Raw genomic sequence first — 27423 nt, 5'->3', positions numbered from 1 at the left:
CTCCAGTTAAGGAAACTCCCCTGTTGTTAGTTTGCTGGGTCTCTATCCTGAGTGTTGAATCTAGTTGAATGCTGAATTTAGTTGAGTGCTTTTTTTGCAGTAATTAATATGATCATGTAATTCTTCTTTATCCCTCAAATACAGATTCACTTTCAAATATAAAACCAGGCTTGCATCCATGAAATAAAACTCCTTTGGAGGTAGTGTAAAATCATTTTATATATAGTACTGTTGAATTCTTATATTTTGTAAAAGATTTCTGTGCCAATATTCATAATGGATATTGGTATGTGTTGTTCTTCTTTTTTTTTTTTTTGTATTACATTTGTCTGGTTTTAATACCAGGGTAATAGTGGCTTCATAAAATTATTTTCTGTGTTCTGGAAGAGGTTCTGTAGAATTTGTATCAACTCTTTCTGAATTTTTAGAATTCTCCAATAAAACCATCTGGGCCTGGAGATTTCTTTCCAACAGTGTTTTCAATTATGAATTCAATTTCTGCAATAGTTATAAATAAAGGTGTTTGAAAAATCTACTTGGTATTGTGTGAGTTTTACTACTTTGTACTTTTGACAAACTGGTCCATTTCATCTAAGGTGTCAAGTTTATGTAAGTAGATCTGTTCATAATATTTCCTTTTTAGGGGCGCCTGGGTGGCTCAGTGGATTAAGCCGCTGCCTTCGGCTCGGGTCATGATCTCAGGGTCCTGGGATCGAGCCCGCATCGGGCTCTCTGCTCCGCGCGGAGCCTGCTTCCTCCTCTCTCTCTGCCTGCCTCTCTGCCTACTTGTGATCTCTCTCTCTGTCAAATAAATAAATAAAATCTTAAAAAAAAAAAATAATATTTCCTTTTTAACCTCTAAATGCCATGGGTCAGAAATGCTATTTCATTTTATTCCTGATAATGGAATTTGTGGCATTTGTGTCTTCTGTCAGTCTTGCTAAAGATTTGTCAATTTTTCAATCTTTTCAACCAACCAGATTTTTTGTTTCATTGACTTTCCTTCTTCTGCTTGTTTTCGGTTTGTTATTTTTCTTCTATTTTCTTAAGGTGAAGCTGAGATTACTGTTATGAAATCCTTCCTATTTTGTAAATTTAATTCCAGTATAGATTATATACAGTGTTATATTAGTTTCAGGTATACAATATAGTGATCCAACAATTCTATACATTACTTAGTGTTTATAAGTGTACTTTTAATCCCCTTCACCTATTTTACCCATCCCCCTCCCCCCCTCTCCCACTGCTAATCATAAGCTTGTTCTGTATAGTAAGAGTTTGGTTTTGGTTTGTATCTTTGTTTTCTTAAATTCAACATTATGATTTTCTTAAATCATATTGTATTTGTCCTTCTCTGACTTGTTTTGCTTAGCATTATACTTTCTAGATCCATCCATGCTGTTGTAAATGGCAAGATTTCATTCTTTTTTATGTCTGATTAATATTCCATTGTGTGCGCATGTGCATATATACCATATCTTCTTATCCACTCATCTAACAGTGGACACTTGGGATTCTTACATAATTTGGCTACTGTGAATAATATTGCAGTAAACATAGAGGTGCATAGATCTTTCGAATTAGTGTTTTTGTATTCTTTGGGTAAATACCCAGTAGTGATATTACTTGATAACATGAAATCCTTCCTATTTTCTAATGTACTTAGTGCTATAAATTTGTTAGCAATCCTTTAGCTGTGTCCCTCAATTTGATATGTTACATTTTCCTTTTTATTTGATGTATATTTTTATTTCCCTTGAAATCTCATCAGTATTTGGAAATGTGTTATTTTTCATTTGCTCGGAGACTTACATATTACTTTCTGTTAATTTCTACTTTGCATATGGTCCAAGAACACATTCTGCAGGACTCCAATTCTTTTAAATATGTTGAGATGTGTTTTGTGGCCCAACATATGTCTATCTAGATAGGTGTCAAATCAGCACTTGAAAAGAATGTCTATTCTGCTGTTGGTGTCAAATCAGCACTTGAAAAGAATGTCTATTCTGCTATTGTTGGGTGACGTTATGCACAAATGTCAATTACATTCTGTGGCTGTACAAATGTCAGTTACATTCTGTGGCTTGACAGTATTAAGTTCTTCCATATTTTTGCTGATTTTTTGCCTTGATGTGGGGGTTGAACTCATGGGGCCTGAACTTCACGACCCTGACATAAAGACCTGAGTTGAGATCAAGAGTTGGATGCTGAATCTACTGAGCTACTCAAGTGCCCCAACTGCTGGCTTTCTGTCTCAATAGTTTTATTTTTTTTTAATTTAAATTCAAGTTGCTTAACATATACAGTAGTATTGGTTTCAAGAGTAGAATCTTGGGATTCATCACTTACTTAGAATACACCTAGTGCTCACCCCAACAAGTGCCCTCCTTAATGCCCATCACACATTGAGCCCATTCTCCCATCAGCCCACCCATCTTCAACCTAGTTTGTTCTCTATAGTTTAGAGTCTGTTATGGTTTGCCTACTTCCCTGTTTGTATCTTATTTTTCCTTCCCTTCCCCTATGTTCATCTGTCTTATTTCTTAAATTTCACATATAAATGAAATCATGTAATATTTTACTTTCTCTGATTTATTGTGCTTAGTATAATACACTCCATCTAGTTCCATTCACGTTGTTACAAATGACAAGATTTCATTTTTTTGACTGCTGAGTAATATTCCATTGGTGTGTGTGTGTGTGTGTGTGTGTGTGTGTGTGTGTGTGTACACATCACATCTTCTTTACCCATTCATCAGTCAATGGACATTTGGACTCTTTCCATAATTTGGGTATTGTTGATAATGTTGCTATAAATATTGGAATGCATGTGCCCCTTCAAATCAGCATTTTTGTATCCTTTGGATATATACCTAGTAGTGCAAGTGCTGGGTCATAGAGAAGTTCTATTTTTAACATTTTGAGGAACCTCCATACTGTTTTCCAGAGTGGCCATACCAATTTACATTTCCACCAACAGTGTAAGAGTGTTCCCCTTTCTCTACATCCTTGCCAACATTTGTTGTTTCCTGAGTTGTTCATTTTAGCCATTCTGACAGGTGGTATCTCATTGCCATTTTGATTTATATTTCCCTTATGATGAGTGGTGTTGAGCATCTTTTCATGTGTCTGTTAGCCATCTGGATGTCTTCTTTGGAAAAATGTCTATTCATGTTTTCTGCCCATTTCTTAACTGGATTATTTGGTTTTGGGGGGGTGTTGAATTTGGTAAGTTTGCTATAGATTATGAATACTAACCCTTTAACAGATATGTTGTTTGCAAATATCTTCTCCCATTCCAAAGGTTATCTTTTAGTTTTATTGACTGGTTCCTTCACTCTACAGACACTTTTTATCTTGATGACTGATAAGGCTAGGACTTCCAGTATTATAATGAACAACAGTGGTGAGAGCGAATATCCCTGTGTTCCTGACTCTAGAGGAAAAGCTCTCAGACTTTTTTTCCACTGAGGATATTAGCTGTGGGTCTGTCATATATGGCCTTTATGATGTTGAGGTATGTTCCTTCTATCCCAACTTTCTTGAGTTTATATAGAGAAAGGATACTGTATTTTGTCAAATGCTCTTTTGGCATCTATTGAGAGGATCATGTTCTTATACTTTATTAATTTGGTGTATCATGTTCATTGATTTGTGGATTTTGAACCACCTCCAGAGCCCAGGAATAAATCCCACTTAATCATGGTGAATAATCCTTTTAATGTACTGTGGGATTCAATTAGCTAGTGTCTTATGGAGAATTTTTTCATCCATGTTCATCAAGAATATTGGTCTGTAACTCTTTTTATTGGGGATTTTGTCTGGTTTTAGTTCTACCAATTTTTGAGAGAGGCACACTAAAGTCTCCAACTACATTTCTTCTTTCAGTTTTAACAATATTGCTTCATGCATATTAAAGCTCTGTTGTTTGGTGCATACTCACTGAAGTTTGCTATGTCTTGTTGGTAGACTGACCCTTCCATCATTATGCTTTATCTTTGTTCCTAGTAATTTTCTGTCCTCAGAAGTCTACTTTATTGAATATTAATAAAGCTACTCTCAATTTATTTTGATTGTTTGCATGGCCTATCTTTCTGCTTATCTTTATTTTCAAAAAATGTGTACCACTATATCTGAAGTGAATTTATCCACAGTATATATTTGAGTCATGTTTTTAATATATTGTGTCAACTTGTTTTTTAATTGGTATATTTAGATCATTGACACTTAATATAACAGATATATTGGGGCTTACGCCTGCCATCTATCTGTTTATTTTTCCCTTCATTGTTCAATTGTCTATTTCATTTTCCTGACCACCCTATGGGTTGCTTGAACATTTAAAAAATTCATTTTTATCTATATCATAAAAACTTTTAATTCTGAGGTTAACTGTAGATTCACATGTAATTGTAATACATAACATAGAGAGAGCCTGTACCCATTCACCCAGGTCCCTCCAAAGGTAGTATCTCACTTTATAATTATTTCCTCCAAATTCCTAGAGAATCACATCACGGAATGTTATAATTTTTCTCCAGTTGTCAGATACAATTAGAAAACTCAAGGGGGGGTGCCTAGGTGTCTCAGTTGGTTAGGCTTTGGCTCAGGTCATGATTTTGGGGTCCTGGGATTGACTGTTGCACTGGGCTCCCTGCTTGGTAGGGAGTCTGCTTCTCCCTTTCCATTTCATCCTGCTTGAGAGCTCTCTCTCTTTCTCTCTCAAATAAATAAGTGAAATCTTTAAAAAAAAGAAAAGAAAAGAAAAAGCAAACTCAAGAGAAGGATGGCCCCATTAAATTTCCCTATATTTTGACTCTCCCTATTGTTTGTTCTTCACTCCTAATGTTCCCAGATTTTTTATTTTGACCTTTTCTCTTTAGGGAACTTTGTTTAACCATTCTTTCAGGGTAGATCTGCTGATGTAAAATTTTTAGTTTACTTCATCTGACAATGTTTACTTCACTTCTGGTTCCCAAAGTGTATTTCTGCTAGGGACAGAACTCTGGGTTGACAGTTCTTTTCTTTCTACACTTGAAAATGTGTCACTTCCTTTGGACTCCATGATTTCTAATGAGAAATCTTCTGTCATTCAAAAAATTCTTCCCATATAGGGGTACCAGGCTGGCTCAGTCGATAGTGTGTGTGACTCTTGATCTTGGGGTCATGAACTCAAGCCCCTGCTAGAAGTAGAACTTACTTTAAAAACGTTTTTCTTTCCGCCAAGGAGCCTGGGTGGCTCAGTTGGTTGAATGGCTGACTCTGGGTTTTTGGCTCAGGTCATGACCTCAGGGTCCTGGGATTGACCCATGTCAGGTTCTGCACTCAAAGAGAAGTCTGCTTGGGGATTTTCTCCCTCTCCCTCTGCCCCTTCCTCTGAATGCTCTCTAAAAAAAATAAATCTTAAAAAAGTTGTTTTTCCCTACAGATATATAGTTGCTCTAGTTTTTTTGAGATTTTTCTGTCTTTAGTTTTTGGAAATTTGATTATGATATGCTGTAGCATGTACTTTTTTGGGTTTATCTTATTTATTAAAGCTTATTCGGCCCTTTGACTATATAGGTTTTATGCCATTTTCCAAATTTGGGAGATTTTTAGCCAATATTTCCTCAAATACTTTTCCACACTCTTTCTCTTTTACTTTGGGGACACAGAGGACAAAGATGTTTAATCTTTTATTATTATTCCACATGTCCCTGAAGCACTGCCAATTTTTTTCTATATTGTTCAGACTGAGTAATGTTTATTGTTATTATCTTCAAATTCACTGACTCTTCCCAGTAGCTTCTCAATTCATCTATGGAACCCATCCACTGAGTTATTTCAATTATTGTATTTTTCAGTTCCAAAATTTCTACTTGGTTCTTCGTTACATTTTCCATTTCTTTGCTGAGATTTTCTAGTCTTCTTTTGTTTCAAGAGTGTTCATAATTGCTTACTGAAACATTATAGTGGCTGCTTTAAAAGCCTTGTCAGATAATTCCAACTTCTGTTTCATCTGCCTGTTGGCATTTGTGGATTATCTTGTCTCATTTAAGTTGAGATTTTCCTGGTTGGTGGTAAATGAATGATTTCAAAAAATTATATCCTGGTCATTTTGGATGTCAAGAGTAAGATACTCTGGATCATATTTAATCTTGGGTTTTAGCAAACTTCTACTGAAACTGAGCCAGCAGGGGAATCTGCCAGTAGGGGAAGGTGGGGGGTAATCAATTCTTTAGTACCAGGTGGGACTGACATCCTGGCTCTCCACACGGTCTCCAGTGACACTGTGGGGGATGCTTTATTACGTAGAAGTCAATGTTCCTGACTCAGCCTCCCCTAACAGAGTGGGAGAGGGATGGGTGCTTTCTAATTGGCAGGTGTGACAGAAGTCCAGGCTCCTTAGTTGGTCTTTATTGGCTCTACTCCAAGTGAGAAGGGGTGGCTTATTATCACAGAGGAGGGGTGGAAAACCATGGACACTGCAGGGGCAGGGGATGGCAGGGAGAGGAACTTGTTACTGCCATGAAGGGGAAAGGCATAAGTGGAAGTCTAAGTCCTCCACTTAAGCCCGTGCTAACAAAGGTGTGCAGGTTATATTCCACCTCCCTAGTTTTTTGTAGAAGTAAGGTATTTATTGTCAACCAGGTTTCTATTTCTCTAGGATATGCCTTTCCCAGTTCTTGGCAAGGGAGAAGAGACTTTTCTTGGGGCTTTCTATGTCTGTTTCAGCTGGCATTCCTGGACTGTTGGCATCGAATCTAAGACATGGAGGAAACAAAAAAATAAAATCTAGAAAACTTACTGCAATGACATTCTTGATTTCCAGGGTTCTCAGCTGGTCCATTTTCTTCTCTAAACTTTTCAAAGTCTTCTAATATTTGTTTTATGCATGATATCCAGAATTTTTTTTTTTTAAAGATTTTATTTATTTATCTGACAGAGAGATCACAAGTAGGCAGAGAGGCAGGCAGAGAGAGAGGAGGAAGCAGGCTCCCTGCAGAGCAGAGAGCCCGATGCGGGACTCGATCCCAGGACCCCGAGATCATGACCTGAGCCGAAGGCAGCGGCTTAATCCACTGAGCCATCCAGGCGCCCCGATATCCAGAATTTTTAAGTGTACTTATGAGATATGTCTGTTCCATGAACATTTGTGTGTATACATGTGTGTTTAAGGAATTAAAGGAATGACTTAACCAAATTTTATATAGTCAAAACAAGACAAACATAAACTAAGAATCAGAGAAATGCAGTAATAGTTATGAAATAAACCTATTTCCCATAGAGACAGTATATATTACCTTTCCCAGCTGTCCTTCTGATCTTGGGAATAGTGAATTTTTTCAGAGGATTTACTTCTACACCAGTCACTAATAAAGGTTCACTTGTTGAGTTCATTTTCCATAGTGTTTTGTGTTTAGCAATCTCTTTCATTTCCATTTTGTTGGTGACCTAAAATCGAACCCAAATTATTAAACAAAAGGTCAATAAATACACACGAGGCAATGGCAGTAAAAAGTTTAAAAATTCTTACATGTAATTAAATATATATTATTGGTCACATTCACAACCGATTCCAATCTCAATTTGCCAGGTTACCTAAAATAAAAAATGAACTAACAACTTTAGCTTTTCTGTAATTTTTTGAATATTTATTTTATAGTTTCTAATAGTTCTTTTCTATGTAATTTATGTAACTATAATTGGGTAAACCAAAAGTCTGTGTTCCTAAAAAGCTGAATAACTTCCAAACAATTTTTGTTCACATTTGGTAAAATTCTTGGCAAACAGTCTATTTTTTAAAGTATTTTGCTGACACATTTCTGTGAATAGAATGATATTCTCTAAATCAGAATCTCTGCCTCTGGAAGAAACTTACTAAAGTTATAAACTAACTACTGCATGACTATCCCACGACTGCCTAAGCAATCACCCATCAACCCCACTGGCTATTGTTCCATGGCATCACTCTAAATGGATTAAGACCTCATATATTATCATACTAGTAACAGATTTCTTTTCTTCCCTCCTTCTTTCTTTCTCCAACCCTCCCTCCCCCACCACCCAACACAATAATTCTTAACCTTTTAAGTAGAACTCATACTAGGTATTGAAGGACAGTTATGGAGCCTACACACAGAGAAATATATGTAGACATGGATCTTTCATACCATTTCATAATATGGTTCACAGGCCTCCTGATAGCTATCAACTGCTTGGTTCAAACATAGATCATAATCTACATTAACAGCTGCCAAAATTCTATAGACGGATCATAAAGGAGAAGATTCTACAGAAAGTTCACAAAAGATCTTGCCCTCAATCTCCACTTCACCATTTATGAAAGACAATCTTACAACCTCCCAATCAAACATGGATCAGAATAGGAAATGGAAAAAGAGGACAGACCTCTAGAAATAGAAGAAAATAAGACTTTTTCTCATCCAGTGTCAATAATAGACACTAGTAGTGTTGCCTCCTAACAAGAATACCCTTCAGATACTCTAGCTTGAGCCAACGTGCCTGGCTGGCTCAGTTGGTAGAGCACCTGACTCTTGATCTCTGGGTTGTGAGTTTGAGCCCTGTGTTGGAAGGGAAGAATAGCTTATTTAATAACTTAAATTACAAAAAAAAAAATCCTCTTCAGTTAATCATGATCTATACCTATTGCAACAAAGGTATACTATCATCAGTTGAATAAGAGCCAAGTACTGCAATAATATTCAATATTGCCTTAAGCTACAGTTAAATTCTATTTTCAGTAAGGATGAATAATATCTCAGCTCTATGGTTTCTTATAAACTATTCCTCTAATAGAATTTATTAATAAAGTAGATCTCTGAAATTCACTGATTTTGTTCCTTAGTGCTTAGGATAATACTTAGCCACAAAGTAGCTAAGTTAGAAAGGTTTTGCTTTTTTTTAAAGTAAGCCCTATTCCCACCATGGGACTTGAACTCATAACCCTGAGCTCAACAGTCACATACTCTACTGAGTGAGATAGACAGATGCCCCTCAAAGTCGTTAAGTTAAAAACTATGAAGAAAGATGAATATTCAGGGCACAATGGTATTCAATGTTTTTCATTAAATAAGTTGCACCCAGCAATTTTTCAAGTAGGACTAATACCTTTATACTTCAGCCAAACAAATCAGCCATGTTAAAGTAGTAACAAATCCATACAGATCTTTACATTCATATATCACAATTCCATAACCATTATATTTATACTATCTTTATATACATATGAAAAATTTTTTCCATTACATACTGCATAATATATACAACAGTCCTATAACCACTGTCCATGTATTTACATATATCACTTTTTTTATATATGTAAAAATAAAATCAGGAAGTCTGAATTCTGAGTATTCATGCTGAGCCTGTCCTATTAGGTCCTGGGTTATTCTAGGTGAGCAGTAGAAAGAGAAGAATCATTAGCGATCAAGGAAATCAAAATCAAAACCACACTGAGATACCACCTTACACCAGTTAGAATGGCAAAAATTAACAAGGCAAGGAAACAACAAATGTTGGAGAGCATGTGGAGAAAGGAGAACTCTTTAACACTGTTGGTGGGAATGCAAGTTGGTACAGCACTTTGGAAGACAGTATGGCGTTTCCTCAGAAAGTTAAAAATAGAGCTACCCTCATGACCTGGCAAGTGCACTACTGGGTTATTTACCCTAAGGATACAGATACAGGGAAAAGAAGGGACACATGCACCCCAATGTTCATAGCAGGAATGTCCACAATAGCTAAACTGTGGAAGGAGCAGAGATGCCCTTCAACAGATGAACAGATCAAGAAGATGTGGTTCATACGTACAAATGGAATATTACTCAGCCGTCTGAAAGGATGAATACCCACTATTAGCATCAACATGGGTGAAACTGGAGGGAATTATGCTAAGTGAAATAAGTCAAGCAGAGAAAGGCAATTAGCATATGGTTTCACTCATATGTGGAACATAAGGAATAGCATGGAGGACATTAGGGGAAGAAAAGGAAAACTGAATGGGGGGAAATCAGAAGGGGATACAAACCATGAGAGACTATGGACTCCAGGAAACAAGCTGAGGATTTCAGAGGGGAGGAGAGTGGGGGAATGGGTTAGCCTGGTGATGGGTATTAAGGAGGGCACGTGTTGAAATGAGCATAGGGTGTTATACGCAAATAATGAATCATGGAACACATCAAAAACTAATGATGTGCTGTACGGTGACTAATACAGCATACTAAAAAAAAAGAAAGAGAAAGAGAAAAATCAATTTTAAAAACTTCAGGAATAATTAATGCACAGGGCACAGCACATATTAGGTTCTTAACAGATACCTGAATGAATGAATGAAAAATCAAACAAACCAAAAGCAGAAAGGTTTCCCAACAACTAAAACATCTTTCATATAGGACTTGTATATTATGAGCAGACTTAAGCTAATACATTTAAGGATTATACAAGGGGCACCTGGATGGCTTAGTCAGTTAAGCATCTGACTCTTGATTTCAGCTCTGGTCATAATCTCAGGATTGTGAGTCATAATCTCAGGATTGTGAGATCCAGGCCTCAGTTAAGCTCCATTGCTCAGCACAATGTCTGCCTGAAATTCTCTCTCCCTCTGTCCTCGCCCCTGCTTGTGCTCACTTTCTCTCTCTAAATGAATAAAAAATCTTAAAAAAAAAAGTATTATACAAAATAATTCTAAGAAAAACTTACTAAAAGTGTTTCAAGAAGGAATTAAAAGAATTCATCTTAATACTATTAAGAAGAAATTAAATTAGTAGTTACAAATGGATTATAAAAATAAAAATGATATTAATGTATCATAAATAAGCAGAGTACATCCTAGAAACACAAGGGAGATTTAGCAATAGAAATATGTACATTTCACTTACTACATAAATCTTCTAAAAAAGAAAAATCAAGTGATTATCTCAATAGATGCAGAAAAGCATCTAATCAAATTCAAAATTCACTTATTTTTTTAAAAAGTTTAGTGAAGAGGAATTGACAGAAACATTTATAATTTGATGAGTATCTACCAAAAATTTATAGCAAATTGCTAAATATCAGAAGCACTACCTTTTAAATCAAGAATAAAACAAGAATGGCTTTGTTTCCCTTATTTCTGCTTCCTTTTTGTCTAAGTAAAATTCATTCTTCATTTGTCTAAAACTTCATCCAAGTTTTCTCCTTCAAGCTGAGATTCACATTCTTTCACTCCCAGAAATTCCCAAATCTTTTTCCTTTCCTCTTTAGCTTGTCTTTATACCTTTTATTTCACAGGGGCAGATGGCAAGAAAGGCAAAAACCATGTTTCTAATTTTGGTTCTACCATTAACTAATAATATTATGACAGGCAAAATGCCTAACTTCTTTGACACTAATAATAGTATCAATACCTCACACAGAGGTCTATTTTATTTATTTTTTTTAATTTATTTATTTGACAGAGAGAGATCACAAGTAGTCAGAGAGGTAGACAGAGAGAGGAGGAAGCAGGCTCCCTGCTGAGCAGAGAGCCGGATGCGGGACTCAATCCCAGGACCCTGAGATCATGACCCGAGCCGAAGGCAGCGGCTTAAACCACTGAGCCACCCAGGCGCCCCCAGAGGTCTATTTTAAAAGAATATTTGGGGAAGCCTGGGTGGCTCAGTCAGTTAAGTGCCTGCCTTCAGCTCAGGATTTGATCCCAGGACCTTGGGATCTAGCCCTGCATCGGGTTCCCTGCTCAGTGAGGAGCCTGCTTTTTCCTTTCTTTCGGCCTGTTGCTCCCCTGCTTGTACTCTCTATAATATTTGTACTGGGTTTCCTAAGACCATCACCAAACACTGAGGAAATGCTTGGAAGATTAGAGATTACTGAATAAACCCCAAAATCTTTTATCTGATTACTATCAGAGTCTTAATAAGAGAATTAGGTATTTCAACTGAAAAACTTCGAGCCCCAGAGTTTCTTTAATAAGTTTCAACTGCTATCACTTATGAAAATGGTTCTTAACATAAATTAACTGAGAATAACTCCAGATACACAAAGCATTAATGAGGAAGTTTTTTTCAGTTCTCCTTCAAACTTTTATATGAGTCAGCTTGTTAAAACCTCTGAAAGTTTGTTGATCTCTCTTTAACAACAAAAAATGCCTTAGTTTCAGAATTTTCTGGCAAATAATACTGCTCTATTTTAACTTATTTTTACAATTACCTTTTATTTGTGCCAAATATTGATTTTCTATTCATTTTCCATCCCAAAATATACTTGAAAAAAGTCTATTTTAGAATATTACACTAATTACTGTAATGACGATATGTAATGATGATCAGCAAAGATTGTTCATTCCTCTTCTAGTAATCTCAGGACAGAGTTCCTAATGAATAAATAAATGATGAATAAGCAATATTCTCAGAACTTTAGTGACAAAAGTAAATTCTGAGTTCTTCTGTAGAGTGCTAAAGGGTTCAGACTAAGAATTATTTCTGATAAACAAAAGGTTTAATCAGATCATACATATGATAAACTACATATACACTTAGTGGAATTAAGCCAAGAATCCCTCAGTTAAAACTATACAGTGCAGAGATGAAATATATTTTTGCCCTATTTTTCATTTTACAGATCAGGGATTGGCAAATTATAGCCTACTCTTAGTTTTCATAGGGACTACAAGCTAAATGACAAAAAATCAAGAATAATGTTTCATGTCACTTAAAAATTACATGAAATTCAAATGTAAGGGTCCCACACTAAGTTTTACCGGGACACAGCCTCAATCTATCGTCTACAGCTGCTTTACTATTAAAAAGCATAGCTGAGTAAATGTGACAAGAGACCCTATCACCTACAAAGACTAAAATGTTTACTACCTAACCCTTTACAGAAAAGCTTGCCAACCCATTAGAGATGAAGTAATACAACTAAATATCAAAGATTTGGGACAAAAACTAAGTCTCATGATTTCTGTTTCAAGGCTCTTTCTCCTATTATCTCTCCAATGATTTCTGAATTTCATCCCAACTCACTTTGCTTCTCTGTCCAAAAGCATTTAAACAAGTTCAAACCTGATCATTTTTAAAACAAAGGAGAAGGGGCATCTGGGTGGCTGAGTCGGTTAAGTGTCCATCTTCAGCTATGTCATGATCCCAGGGTCCGGGGATAAAGCCCCCACTGGGCTGCTTGCTCAGTGGGGAGTCTGCTTCTCCCTCTCCCTCTGCCCCTCATCCCACTTGTGTGCGCGCGCTCTCTCTTTCTCTCTCTCTCTCTCTCTCTTAAATAAATAAATAAAATCTTTAAAAATAAAAATAAAAACAAAGGAGAATCTGCTAGGTCATATTTGTCCTTATTTAGATCAACTCCCACTCCCTCCTCAATCTATTTCAATTTCCGACTCCACCTCAATAGCGATCTTCAGTCACCAGTGATTGTTCACATCAGTATCTCACTCATTTAAGTACACTTCTTACTCATAACTTACTTGGTCTTTCTACCTTCAATACTGTTGACTAATCTGTTCCTGAAATAATACTCTTCCCCTGACTTTTGTGACTTCATAGTCCTGACTTCAGGTGGTGTTTTCTCAGTCTTTTAATAATTCATCCTTATTTGGCTTTTATTATTGTTTTAATTAATTTTTACTTATATAAAGGAAATTACAGATTATTATCTTCAAATTTTTTTTAGTATTTTATCAAGCTAATTTTAGTCAACAACAAAAACAGAATCTTGTGGTTTTAATTTGCATTTCTTTCATTACTAGCGAGGTTGACACATTTTATTTTTTTCCTATCACTTGTTGCCATATTTTTCTCCATTTTTTCTTTTTATAGGTTTTTAAATGATTTGTAAGGACTCTGTATACAGAGAAATTAGTTTTTGTCATAATAAGTGTTGCAATATTTTTGTCTTAATTTTGGTTATGGCATTTGTTTCCCATAGCAAAATTTTAGTTTTTGTGTAGTTTAATTTCTCATTCTATTATTATACTGGATTTTTATCCTATTACCAGCAGTGTGTGAAGAGTTCTAGTTGTACCATATCCTCACCTCATTTGACATTAGCAGACTAATTTCTGCCAACCTGGTATCTGTCAATGCTATCTCACTATGGTTAGTTTGCATTTGTTTGATTTTTGATGAGACTGAGTATATTTATTGGTCATTTGTTTTCTCAAACTTGTGATATGCCTGTTCAAGCTTCTTACCCACTTTTCTATGAGGTTATTTATTCTATAGATTTGCAAAAAATTTTTTTCAGATACAAGCTCTTCACCAATCATACTTGTTGCAAATAATTTTCCCTCACTTTTTAAACTTATTTTTTCACTTTTTTGAACAAAAATATTTAATGTAGTTGAAATTATGAACTTTTCCTTTAGATTTGTTTTGGTTTTGATCAAATTTAAGAAATTATTTTCCCCAAGGTTTAGATAATCTCCTCTATTCTCTTCTAAAAGTTGTGTAGTTTTGCCTTTTACTTTTAAGTCTTTAAATCACCTGAAATTCATTTTGGTCTGAGGTAAGTAAGAAGGGCTCAATTTTTCCATATCAATATCAAATCATGCTAGCATTTACTTGAAAATTTTTTCCTGTTTATCTATGATATCTTTAACATAAATCAACTTTCAATATAGGCATGAATTCTAGGCTCTCCAATTTGTTTTACTGGTTGATGTTTTTCTGTATTCCTGCACCAACACCATACCACAGAGTAATTGATATATGTTTGGAGAAAACCAAAAGAAAAGAAAAAGCAAATCTTGTTCTTCTGAATCCATCTTTGCTTTTACATACATATTTTAAAATGTTTGTCTAATAAGAAATCTTGCTTAGGCTTTAATTGAAAATTCACTGAATCTACCACTGATCAAGGACATCGTTTTACTAGTCTTCCTGTCTTAAACATGGGCTATCTCCCCACTTATTCATGTCTTTAATATTTTTCAGTAAAGCCTTATTTTTTCCATGAGGGTCTAACATGTTTTAAAGAGTTTATTCTAAGTTCTTCATAATTTTAGAATTACTATACGTTATCTTTTTTTAAAGTTTTATTTATTCACTGCTAATGTTTAAAATGGCATTCAGGATGATAGTAATTACTAACATTAATCTGGTAACACTTATTAGGAATCACTTATCTAAGTGCTTTAGATATATATTGATCCATTTAATCATCATATCCCTATAAGATACCTTTATTATAAATTATGGGAAAAGGTTTAAGTTAAATAATGTGCTCAAAGACACACAGCTAGGAAGTGTTTGTTGAATCTGAAATTCAAAGCAAGGCAGTCTGGCATCAGAGTGAATGCCCTTAACTACTTAACCTTCAGTGAAACTTGTTTCTATGCACTGACTACATAGTAACCTTGTTAAGCTCCTATTAATTCTAATAATTTGTCTTCATAAACAACTACAAACTCTCTGATTGATGAAGGGCATATAATAATAATGATTTTCTGTTTATTTCTTTTTTTTCCAATTACTACACCATATAATTCTTATGCCTGCCATGCTGGGAAGGCTGCGAGTTCTAACCTATGTCAAATATAAATGATAATGTCAGGTGCCTTGGTCTTTTCCCTGGACTTAGAGGGAATGTTTTAAATCTTTACAACTTAATGACAAATTCTATTTTTTTTTTGAAAGACCTGCTTTATCAGGTTAAATTTTCCTGGGTATAAAATTCTAGACTGACTGCCATTTTCTCTCAGCATTCTTAAGATATTATCCTACTACTTACTACCATCCACTGCTCCTATTAAGAAATCACCTCCAATCTAATTGTCACTCATAAGTAAAGCTTTTTTCTCTGACAACTTTTAAAAATCTTTGTCTCTGGTGTTCTGCATTTTCATTATAACATCCTAGTATAAGTATATCAGGGACTTCTTGTATTTAAGGTTTGGTAATTGTAACATTTATGTGAAATTCTCTGCAAATTTATCTTTGAATATTGTTGTGGCATTGTTCTATTTCCTTAGAACTTCTAGTTATCTACGTTCAAACTTCTACCTTTATTCATGTTTCTTAACCCCTTATTGATATATCTTATCGCTTTTTCCTAGGTTGCATTCTCAATAAAGTTGATTTAAAATCACTAGTTGATTTAACACACATATACACACACATTAAAAAAAGATATAATATCTGAGTTGTCTGCTTTAAAATTACCCAGTTTATAACTGCTGAACCTTGAAAATGGGCTTCATTATAGTATTCTATTTTCATATATGTTAGAATTTTCCATAATAAAATAGAAGAATAAGAGTGTTTTGCTAAATGTGAACAAATTATCTTTAAAAGATAATATTAGCTGTCTATGGAGAAAGGAACCCTAGGGGATTTAGGAATGGGGAAGAGAGAGATTTTTCAGTTTATATCTTTATGACCTTAATTTTTATCTTCACAAATTTATAAACTCTTAAAAATGAAAATAATCTGCTCACTATTTTAACAGAAAGTATAAAATATATAAGAATAAATTTAAGAAATGACGTGGCTGATAGGAAGACTTCTAAAATACTGAGGGACATAAAGGATTTGCTTAAGGATGGAATATGCATAATTTATTCTTGAGAAGGAGTTCTTATTATTGTGAATATGCAAAATCTTTCTACGTTAAGTCCCTAAAGCTGATTCAATCCTTAAGTTGACAAAAATAATACTAAAGGATATATGGAAAAAGAAACAATCAAGGAAATTTGAGACAGTAACTAGAGGACGGAAACTGGCACTATTAAATATTATAATTTATTTAATAATTATAGCAATTTTAATTAGCTGGGTATACAATCACTCAATTAAATTTAGTTTTCATTATTAAGAAAGAGGATAGTAAGTAATAGGCAACTTAAAACTATGGTTATTGAGACAAAAAAAAAAAAGGAACATCACCAAAAATATTTAAAGAGTACCTAGCCACATGGAAAACAAAAACACAAAAGTTAAAACTCAATGAAGTATATTTTTTCCCTACCTTGCAGATCAGAAAATATTAAAGTTTGACAATATCAAATGCTGCAAAAGGTGCAGAGCAACTAGAATTCTCACATATTTCTGGTGATTGTGTAAGCTGGTACAGTCACTTTAGAATACAATTAGGCATTATCTTGTAAGCTTGAAGATTTGCATTACCTTCTGACCTAGCAACTCCATTCTGTAGATATCAATCATCAATTCACAAAGTGTGATCCAAAAACTTGTGAGGATCCCCAAGAATATTTCAAGGTGTCAACAAGGTCCTCTTTCCAACTATCTATCTGTGAGGTCATATTTCTTCATATTCTCCAACCAAAACAACAAAAACTCCAGAAGACTAAATGCAGAAGCAGGTATGAGAATTCACCTGACTTCTATTAAGCCTGATTTGCAATAATGGAAAACAACAGCACTCTACTTTGGGAAATAGTTATTCTTCATTGAAATATTATTTATATCAACATGTGATGAATGTGTTATTTCTAAATGAAACATTAGTATGTTTAAAATGTCTTGATTTTAATATGGTACAGTAAACATTAATAGATGTAATCCTCATTAACAAAAGTTCTTTAGGTATTAAATTTGAAGGGTAAAGAAAGGGACCCTGTATAAAGAATACATTTGGTTTTGTCCTGTGCAAAGAGCTTCAAAAACCTTGGAATTTCCTGAAAAACAGAACTGATTTTGTTATGCTAAAAGGTGACTCGTGGTGGGCCCCTACATAGCTTCAGAATGGGGGCTGATCACCAGAAAGACCATGTATGTGATTAGAGGGTTGGGACTTTCAGTTGCTCCACCTGGGAAAAGGGCAGCAGAATGAGTTCAGTTATATGTCCAATGATTTAATTAATTGTGCCTCTTAATGGAACCCCAATAAACACTATACACTAAAGCTCAAGGATGCTTATTGATTGGTGAACACACTGATGTGCTGTAAGGGTGATGCTTCCAGACTCCATGGAGAGAGGACATGGAAGATCTGTGTTCAGGAACATCCCAGACCCCACTCTATGTATGTCCCTGTAATTAAACGTAATTTTAAGTACAGTGCTTTCTTGAGTTCTGTGTGTTGTTCTAGTGAATTATTGAAACTGAAGGGTTTGTGGGAACTCTTGAATTTTTAACTTGGTCACAGGTGTGTAAGGTTTGGGGAACCCACTTGTGACTGGCATCTGAAGGGCAGTTTTGTGGAACACTAAGCTCCTAACTTGTGACATTTGCCACTAAGCCCAGGTGATTAGGGTTTTCTGTGTGTATGTGTGTTTAGAGAAGGAGTTAGAGACAGTGAATGAGAAAGACAATGAGAGAAAGAAGGGAGGTAGGAGCAGAGGGGGAGAGAGAGAGAGAATCCCAAGCAGGCTCCAGGCCCTGGGCAGAGCCCGACATGGGGCACAATCTCACTACCCTGAGATCATGACCTAGCCAAAATCAAGACTCAGATGCTTAACTAACTAAGCTAGCCAGGCTCTAGTGGTTAGTATTTGAACTGGATTGCATACACAGCAGTTAGGGTGGAAACAGCAAATTTTAAAACCCACATCTCTGAGAACCATTACCCCAGAGAAGCTCTTGCATATGTATACCTAAAAGCAAGTAGACACATACTGCATGGAGCACTGGGTGTGGTGCATAAACAATGAATTTTGGAACACACACACACAAAATTAAATTAAACTTAAAAAAAGAGAGAAATTATAACGAAGCTAAAAAACACAATAGCAAAGATGGAATGGAAACATATCAAGAGACTGCAGTCAAAAAGGTAAAAAGGGGCGCCTGGGTGGCTCAGTCAATTAAGCCTGATCTCAGCACAGTTCTTGATCTCAGGGTTGTAAGTTTAAGCCCAGTGCTGGGCTCCACACTGGGCATTTAGGGAAAAAAAAAGGGGGGCTAAAGAGTGTGTCCGCAACACTAACACAGTGGCCAGTATTGCTTTCTGGTAATGAAGAGTTTTCAAGTGGAAATGAAGCATTAAACTGAGGAGACCAAGAGCAGAAAGGTCCAGACCCATGCAAAGGAATGGGGTGGTGACAAAAAACTGGAAGGTGTTATTCCTTCTGATGCCATAATAAACAAACAGAACACTCAGAGGGAAAATATGAATACTGGAGAATTTTCAAAGCTCTCCAATAGATGAGGCTGAACTCACATAAAGAGCAAGGTCATAATCAAAAAGATAGTGATCTGTGTCTTGAGAAGAAAAAAAGCTCATGCCAAAAAAAAAAAAAAACATACAGCATAATGAACACCTACTACACACAGAGTTCAATAAATGTCTGTTAAATGGGGGGGGAGGGGTACTGAAGAGGTAAAGTTAAACAATACATTGATTTTCATGGACTAGAAGCTTATAACCCCTTGAAGGAACAGAGAATGCCCCCAAATTGCTGTCAGTAAATTCTATTAAGTAATTCTTTTGTTTCACTTACAGAATGTTGTTAACTTTTGTCTATCAATTTGGGTAGCAGCATCTGACTGAGCATCAGATCATTTCTTCTGATTTCAGATTCAACATCTATGTAGCCTTATTTACAACACATATCCCATTAGATAAATTTACAAGTATCCAAAAGTTTATATGTTAACATTTTGTGAACAAATAATTTATTTTTTATTGTTTTATTTTATGTTTTGAGAGAGAAAAAGAGCAGGCATGAGTTGGGGGTGGGGAGACAGGGAGAGAGAGAATCCCAAGCAGGCTCCACAATCATCATGGAGCCTTATGTAGGGCTTGATCCCACAACCCCAAGATGATGGCCTGAGCCTAAACCAAGAGTTGGATACCCCACTGACTGAGCCACACAGGTGCTCCTACACTTCATGAACACATACATTTAAAGAAAGTTCAATTTCATCACTGTAGCGACTCAGGAAATTCTGTAACTGTTTTTCAAGTTCTTGAGGTTTGGCTTAGCAGGAGAGAAAGATGTTGGGAATGCCTAAATGCAGAAAAATGATAATCACAAGTTGCTTTTTTAAAAAAACTGCCCCTCAGGAGCACCTTAGTGGGTAGAACATGCAGCTCTTGATCTCAGGGTAGTGAGTTTGAGCCCAGTGTTGGGTATAGAGATTGCTTATGTAAAACAAACAAACAAACAAAAACCCTGCCCCTTAGTCTTACACACAAAAGACAGAAATCATTAAATAAAAGATGTTTCTAGAACATCTCCATCTTCTTCATATAAGATTAATGGGAAACTTAAAATAAAGGAAGGTGGAGTAGTTTTATTATACTTTAAATTTTATTTAAGATGGACATCAAGACTATCATTTCTTTTCTGGTCCTCTTGTTTATTCTGCCACATCCAAATTTCAGAATCTTTTAGAAAGAGTACCATGTGAATATTAGCAAATCCTTTTGGAAAAGATGAGCCATCTGTTGAGTCCTACCTTCCCTTGGAGCCATTACTATGAATCAGACACAAGGGTTTATAATAACTACATAGTAATTCCAGTAGCTACCTGGACTCACTACAGCAAATAATGAGGAAGATTAAAAAAAAGAAAGAAAAGAAAAAAGCCAACACAATTCCCAAGAGAATAGCTCTACTCTGTTGATACTTGTTTTACTGAGGTGTAGAAGATTTAGACAAGTAGAACACGTGTGCTTCTGAAAACCAGTGCCCATATCAAACACTTCTCTAGAAAGATGTGCTGTATCAAAAGAAAAATGTCATACATTAGAATGCACTATTTATCTAAACTCCCAGAGATTTATAGTAAAATTATACCAATTTGGACTACTAGGGAAGAATAAAATCTTACTACCTGGGGGTGAATGTAATAAATGTATTATGAAATGTTGACCAAAAAATCTGAGAATTATTGAATAAAAATTAAGAAAAGCTCTAGACCATTTCCTCATACCACACATGAAAATAGACTCAAAATGGATGAAGGACCTCAATGTGAGAAAGGAATCCATCAAAATCCTTGAGGAGAACACAGGCAGCAACCTCTTTGACCTCAGCCACAGCAACTTCTTCCTAGGAACATCGCCAAAGGCAAGGGAAGCAAGGGCAAAAATGACCTGTTGAGACTTCATCAAGATCAAAAGTTTTTGCACAGCAAAGGAAACAGTTAACAAAACCAAAAGACAACTGACAGAATGGGAGAAGATATTTGCAAATGACATATCAGATAAAGGGCTAGTATCCAAGATCTATAAAGAACTTAATCAAACTCAACACTGAAAGAACAAATAATCTAATCAAGAAATGGACAGAGGACATAAACAGACATTTCTGCAAAGAAGACATCCAGATGGCCAACAGACACATGAAAAAATGCTCCACATCACTCGGCATCAGGGAAATACAAATCAAAACCACAATGAGATACCACCTCACACCAGTCAGAATGGCTAAAATTAACAAGTCAGGAAATGACAGACACTGGCGAGGATGCGGAGAAAGGGGAACCCTCCTCCACTGTTGGTGGGAATGCAAGCTGGTGCAACCACTCTGGAAAACAGCATGGAAGTTCCTCAAAAAGTTGAAAATAGAGCTACTCTATGACCTAGCAATTGCACTACAGGGTATTTACCCTATAGATACAAACGTAGTGATCTGAAGGGGCACATGCACCTGAATGTTTATAGCAGCAATGTCCACAATAGCCAAACTATGGGAAGAACCTAGATGTCCATCAACAGATGAACGGATAAAGAAGATGTGGTGTATATATATACAATGGAATACTATGCAGCCATCAAAAGAAATGAAATCTTGCCACTTGCAATGACGTGGATGGAACTAGAGGGTATTATGCTTAGCGAAATAAGTCAGTCAGAGAAAGACAACTATCATATGATCTCCCTGATATGAGGAAGTAGAGATGCAATGTGGGGGTTTGGGGGGTAGGAAAAGAATAAATGAAACAAGATGGGATCGGGAGGGAGACAAACCATAAGAGACTCTTACTGTCACAAAACAAACTGAGGGTGACCGGGGGAGGGGGAGTAGGGAGAGGGTGGTGGGGCTATGGACATTGGGGAGGGTATGTGCTACGGTGAATGCTGTGAAGTGTGTAAATCTGGCAATTCACAGACCTGTACCCCTGGGGCTAATAATACATTATATGTTTATAAAAAAAAATTAAAAAAAAAAGAAAAAAAATTAAGAAAAGCTCTCAGTTTGCTTTGAAGACTTTGCTAAGATTGAACAAGCAATTTTTTTCCCCAAATGCAAAAAAGTTGGGAACTGATCACAGCAATTAGTTAAAACATTCACAGAAAAACACCTTAAATTCTCAGGCCCAGTTACAAGTAGCTGAGGCTCACCCAGCTACAGTTAAAACTCCTGCGACTTAACAATCCAACTTCTCACTTTCCTTCCAAATTGTCTTTATGAAATCAGCTTGAAAAAGAATGTTTTTGAAGTATTTATGATATAATAAAGAAAGCACTGTATATAAGAAATCAGCAGACATGGGTTTCTTGTCCTGATTCTGTCATTCCCTAATTGTGTGCTCCTAATGTTACTCTTCTCATCTGTGTTTCAGTAAGACCTAAAGCTGTATTGTAAAGTATAAAATGTTTTGCTTCCTCCTATACTTATCCCTCTTTCCTCTTTCTACCACTTTCAGGTTCTATTTGTTTACATTCTTTCTGTGGTTCCACATAGAGGCCTATGCAAGAAATAGTACCATGTATGCAAGTTGATGTCATAAAAGTTTGACAGCTTCATAAGTCAAAAAGCCTTATTAGAAAACTTATTTCCTTAGAGTACTTCTGTCTACGATAATGGCACTTTTATTTTTTAAATGTCAACAGTTAATCTAATTTCCATCCTCTGAGATTTTTTTTTTAGAATCAAGCAAATATAATTTAAAACCCATCTGATTAACAGGTGGGTGACCAAATGTAACAATTCCATTTTTTGGCAGTTTTATGGTTTTATTAACACAAATATGACATGTACACAATACCACTTCTGATTAAAAATAGAGCAATGAAAAAAATCTGGCTACAAAATATCTAAGTTTCTTATTGTTTAAGTACTAGTTCAAAGGTAATTTCAAACCTCAAATAACATAAATGTTCTAAGCAATATCTGCATATTGGCTTGACTTTCCAATTTAGTTATTCAAAAATTGAATACTTATGCTAAATTAAGGTCAATTTTGTATGGGTCAATTCTCTACTGGACTATAATTTACCAATCTTTTGATCTCCAGTACCAATCAGAGATCCTCATAAAATAAGTACCCAATAAATATTTACTGCAAAAGATACTTTAAAAGTATTCCTCCAGGGGCGCCTGGGTGGCTCAGTGGGTTAAGCCGCTGCCTTCGGCTCAGGTCATGATCTCGGGGTCCTGGGATCGAGTCCCGCATCGGGCTCTCTGCTCAGCAGGGAGCCTGCTTCCCTCTCTCTCTCTGCCTGCCTCTCTGCCTACTTGTGATCTGTGTCTGTCAAATAAATAAATAAAATCTTTAAAAAAAAAAAAAAAGTATTCCTCCAATGTGTGAAAAAAATACATATTTTTCACATATCTTTTTTATTGCCCAATTATTTATAAGTCAATTACAAAGTAAATTATCAGTAGTGGGTTGAAAAAAGTCAATACAGTATTGTAAGTAACAGCAGTAGCAAAATCATTATTTGATACTTACCACTCCTCAATGGTATCTACCATCATACAGTTATGATCAGGATTCAGTCTATACATGAAAAATGACAAAGGAATACCTACAAAAAAAAGAAAAAGGAAGACATGAAGAGAATTATGGTTAGAAGATCCCTCCAGAATAAGCACTTTATTGTCCCCTTCATCTTTTTTCTCCTGATTTCTGCTTTCCTTTTAGTCCTGTTTCATTTGAGGGGAGGAAGGAGTCTGTTTGCCACAAGTCTCAGTGCCTTCTCTATCACACCGTTGCACTTTTTCTCCTTCTCCTCTCTCTTCTTTTCTCCACTGCTCATTTTCTCTCTCAAATAAATAAAATCTTTAAACATAATTTAAAATGCTATACATTCTTTAAGAAAAAGTATTTTTTAATTAGTGAAATATCCGACAAAACTTTGGACTGACTCCAAATTCTAGAATTTTTCTTTTCTCCAAGTTAAGCATTCAAGAAAATAAAAAATATATTATCTTTAAAATATTTTATTTATTTATTTACTTAAGAAAGAGAGAGAGAGCGAGCGCAAGTGCACAAGTGGGAGGGCAGAGGGAGAAGCAGACTCCCCACTGAGTAGGGAGCCCAATGCAGGGCTCAATTCCACAACTCTGAGATGATGACTTGAGCCGAAGGCAGACATTTTAACCAATTGAGCCCGTAGGTGCCCTGAAAAAGGTATTTAAGATAGACATAGCAGATTTACTTTTGAAAAGAAAATGTTACTACTACCCATTTTAAAACTCTGTAAAAACAAAAGAACATGTTACCCTTCACTGTTCTGCCTACATTTAGTCAAACGCTTTAATGAAGTGTCATCACCTAAGAGACCCAAAGAAATAAAAGCAGAGAATATAAAGAAACAATGAGGAGTAAGTATAATCAAAGTTAATAAAGACAAGAGACTGATACATGAAAATAAAATGCCAAATAATTTGGAAACTAAAAATTCTTTTTTAAAAAAGATTTTATTTATTTATTTGACAGAAAGCATGATCACAAACAAGGGGAGCAGTAGGCAGAGGGAGAAGCAGGCGTCCAGAGCAGAGCGCCTGAATTGGGGCTTGATCCCAGGACCCTGGAATCGACCTAAGCCAAAGGAAGATACTTAATCTGCTGAGCTACCCAGGCACTTTAGAAAGTAAAAATTCTGAGAAATTAATAGTGATGGTGTATCCAGGTAAACATATCAATAACAGCATGAAATATTCAGTAATAATTACATGGATAATATGTACATTTGGAAATTGATGATTAGTGGCATTTCCATGTCTACTGTTTAATTGTAGTAAGTTAAAAGATATTTTTAAAGTCAGTATATTAATAATAATCTGAAACAAACTTCAGAAATTAACACAACCAGGGTGTATAAAAAATATGCATAAGGAAGTAAAAGTTACCAATACTCTTAATTCGATCACGAAAGTTGCTCAAGAAAGAATATAACACAAAACACTTGAACAGAGCCTTTCCAGACTTTCTGAAATGACAAACAGTGGCAAACCCCTGAATATAGGGGGAAACAGTGGCTATGGGAACACTGAAATTATAGAGCAACACCAACTACAGTTTTAACAAAAAAGGTACGGATTTGGTAAGCCTTTCCATAAATTCATGTGAGACATTCCATTAAAAGAAAAAAACATGTCTTCTAGACCTTTCTCTATAAGAACCTATTGAGTACAGTAATTCTGAATTTAATCTGCAGAGGGATGTATGTGTTTGTATGGGTATGGCTGAAAATATGCAAGTAAAGTTTCTATTAATTATGAAAATTCTATCTTCACTGATATATTTTTCATATTTTCTTCTTTAGAACTACCCATTTAGCCAGGAAAAAAAGACTTATAAAAGAGGTGAGGGGAAAGTCTCAGTTTCACCTCATTTTAATCTGTTTCAGGAGATGTTAAGAATGGGTACATGTGTAAGAATCAAAGTGACAAGAAGTCAAATCTACAAAGCTGTTGAGTTGTGAGAAAAAATCCACAAGAAATGTCATTTTTCCCATTCTTTCTTAACTTGTATTTAAGTACAGAAAATACAGAAACAGATCAGCTTCAGAGGATAAACAAGCAACATGTGTTTGGGTATAAAATCATACTGGAAATTAAGTAAACTTGCTATGAATTTGTTAAATTAACACTTACTAAGTGCAGCATGTGATGTTGGAATAGTGAGCCAAGGTTCAACAGACCACAAGAGGACAGGACCTGGAGATAGCACCACACATGCCTAAAGGGACCACAGGGGGAGATCAAGGCAGAGTGCAAACAGAAAGGCAAGACTTGGGCACATGCCTTTATTAGGGTCTGTGGGTGGAGTGTTTTGTGGTTTCTGGCCCAAGCTGGGTTCATCAACTCAAACCAAAAAAACAAAGAGTTTTGCTAAACTACGCTGGGGGCTTATTAAGTGTGCTTAAGGGAAAAGCAATGGGAGACAGGAGAGATGCTACTGATCAGAAGGGCTGCTGGGGAAGTCATTTCAGAAACTTCCATATGCTTGTGACTCTGAGGGTTAGTATATACGGCATGCATTTGCATGAGGGGGCTAGTGTCAGTTTAAGGCCACCAAAAGCTGCCTGGCCAAACAAAATGATTGCTGGGGCAGCAATACCTTGGAGTAGCCTAGTTAAAATCAATAAAGATTGAGATGAAAAGAAGCAGAGAAGCAGAGAAATGATCAGTGTAGCAAGTTTTGGGTAAAGAATCTATTCCTCTCAAATTCTATTATTTAGGTGGCTGAGTTTTGAATCAGTTTTTAAAGCCTGAAAAAAGTTTTGTGTTGAAAAAGATTTTAACAGATACCTCTAAAAAATATTATTCAGTAAGTTTGTTATCCAGTTATATATTATACTTTCCAATTATAGATCACTGTCTGCACAAGCACCAGGAGCTAACATTCACATTCAGGCAATTACCTATATTTCTGGTCTCAGTGAACCAAAGGCAGTGTTTCTCAAATTGTGGTCCCTAGACAGCAGCATCCATATCACTTGGGAACTTGTTGGCTATGCAAATCTGGCCCAATCTACACTTAGTGAATCAGAAACTCTAGGGGTACCTGGGTGGCTTAGTTGGTTAAGTGTCTGCCTTCAGCTTGGGTCATGATCTCAAGGTCCTGGGATGGAGCACGGGATTGGGCTCCCGGCTCGGGGTGGAGTCTGCTTGACCCTCTCCCTATGCCCCTCCTCTGTTCATGCATGCGCACGCAAATAAATAAAATCTTAAAAAAAAAAAAGAAAAAGAAACTCTAGGAATTAGGCCCAGTAATCTGTGATCTGATAAATTCTGAAGGAAGCTAGGATTGAGAACTACTGGTAGATAAGAGGAAAGTATGCAATCAGCTACATAAGAACTGTTTCTTTTTTTCTCTTCTTTTTCATTTTTAGTATTACCAATCTCTTTCAAACAGTGAGAAAGAAGTGTTCTTAACTGGAAGCCATTTTCAGTCTTAATGCTCCTGCAAAGGAAGAATTCAAGAGAAATGAAAAAAAAACAAAAAACAAAAAACAAAAAACGTGGTTTTCCTCTTTTAGGGTCGGAAAGAAGGCAGGCAACCGATTCATTTAATGTTTTCATCAAGCAGCTATGCTGTTCTAGGTACTCACCAAAAAGGAAAGATAAGGAAGTAAAAAGAACTCCAATAATTTTAATTTGGGTACCATTCAACATATTAACCCAATGTAATTAACAACGTCACTGCCTATTCCTGGTGTGCATATAAACAATAATACAACATAAGCAATAAGTAGTAATTGTATGTACACTGAAGCAATGGACTAGCAAAGCAAAAAAATATGGTCCCATTCTTCATGATCTAGGATTAGTGGTTCTCAAACTTTGACATG

General features: G+C 35.7%; 1 protein-coding gene across 1 annotated transcript in view; it reads right to left on the bottom strand.

The window, feature by feature from the left end:
• TEX15 (testis expressed 15, meiosis and synapsis associated) overlaps window positions 1-27423 on the bottom strand; it is an 85515-nt gene that overhangs the window by 50103 nt on the left and 7989 nt on the right. Inside the window, exons 2-3 of the mRNA XM_045987441.1 lie at window positions 23574-23649; window positions 7284-7434 (exon numbers count right to left, since the gene is read on the bottom strand). Coding sequence (XP_045843397.1) covers window positions 7284-7422 — 139 coding nt within the window. The 5' untranslated portion in view covers window positions 7423-7434; window positions 23574-23649. The remainder of the gene's footprint in view (window positions 1-7283; window positions 7435-23573; window positions 23650-27423) is intronic.

Source organism: Meles meles, chromosome 2 (genome assembly GCF_922984935.1).
Source record: "Meles meles chromosome 2, mMelMel3.1 paternal haplotype, whole genome shotgun sequence".
NCBI classification, from domain to species: domain Eukaryota; kingdom Metazoa; phylum Chordata; class Mammalia; order Carnivora; family Mustelidae; genus Meles; species Meles meles.
The sequence above is the reverse complement of the archived record's forward strand: the minus strand, read 5'-3'. Positions and strand labels throughout refer to the sequence as shown.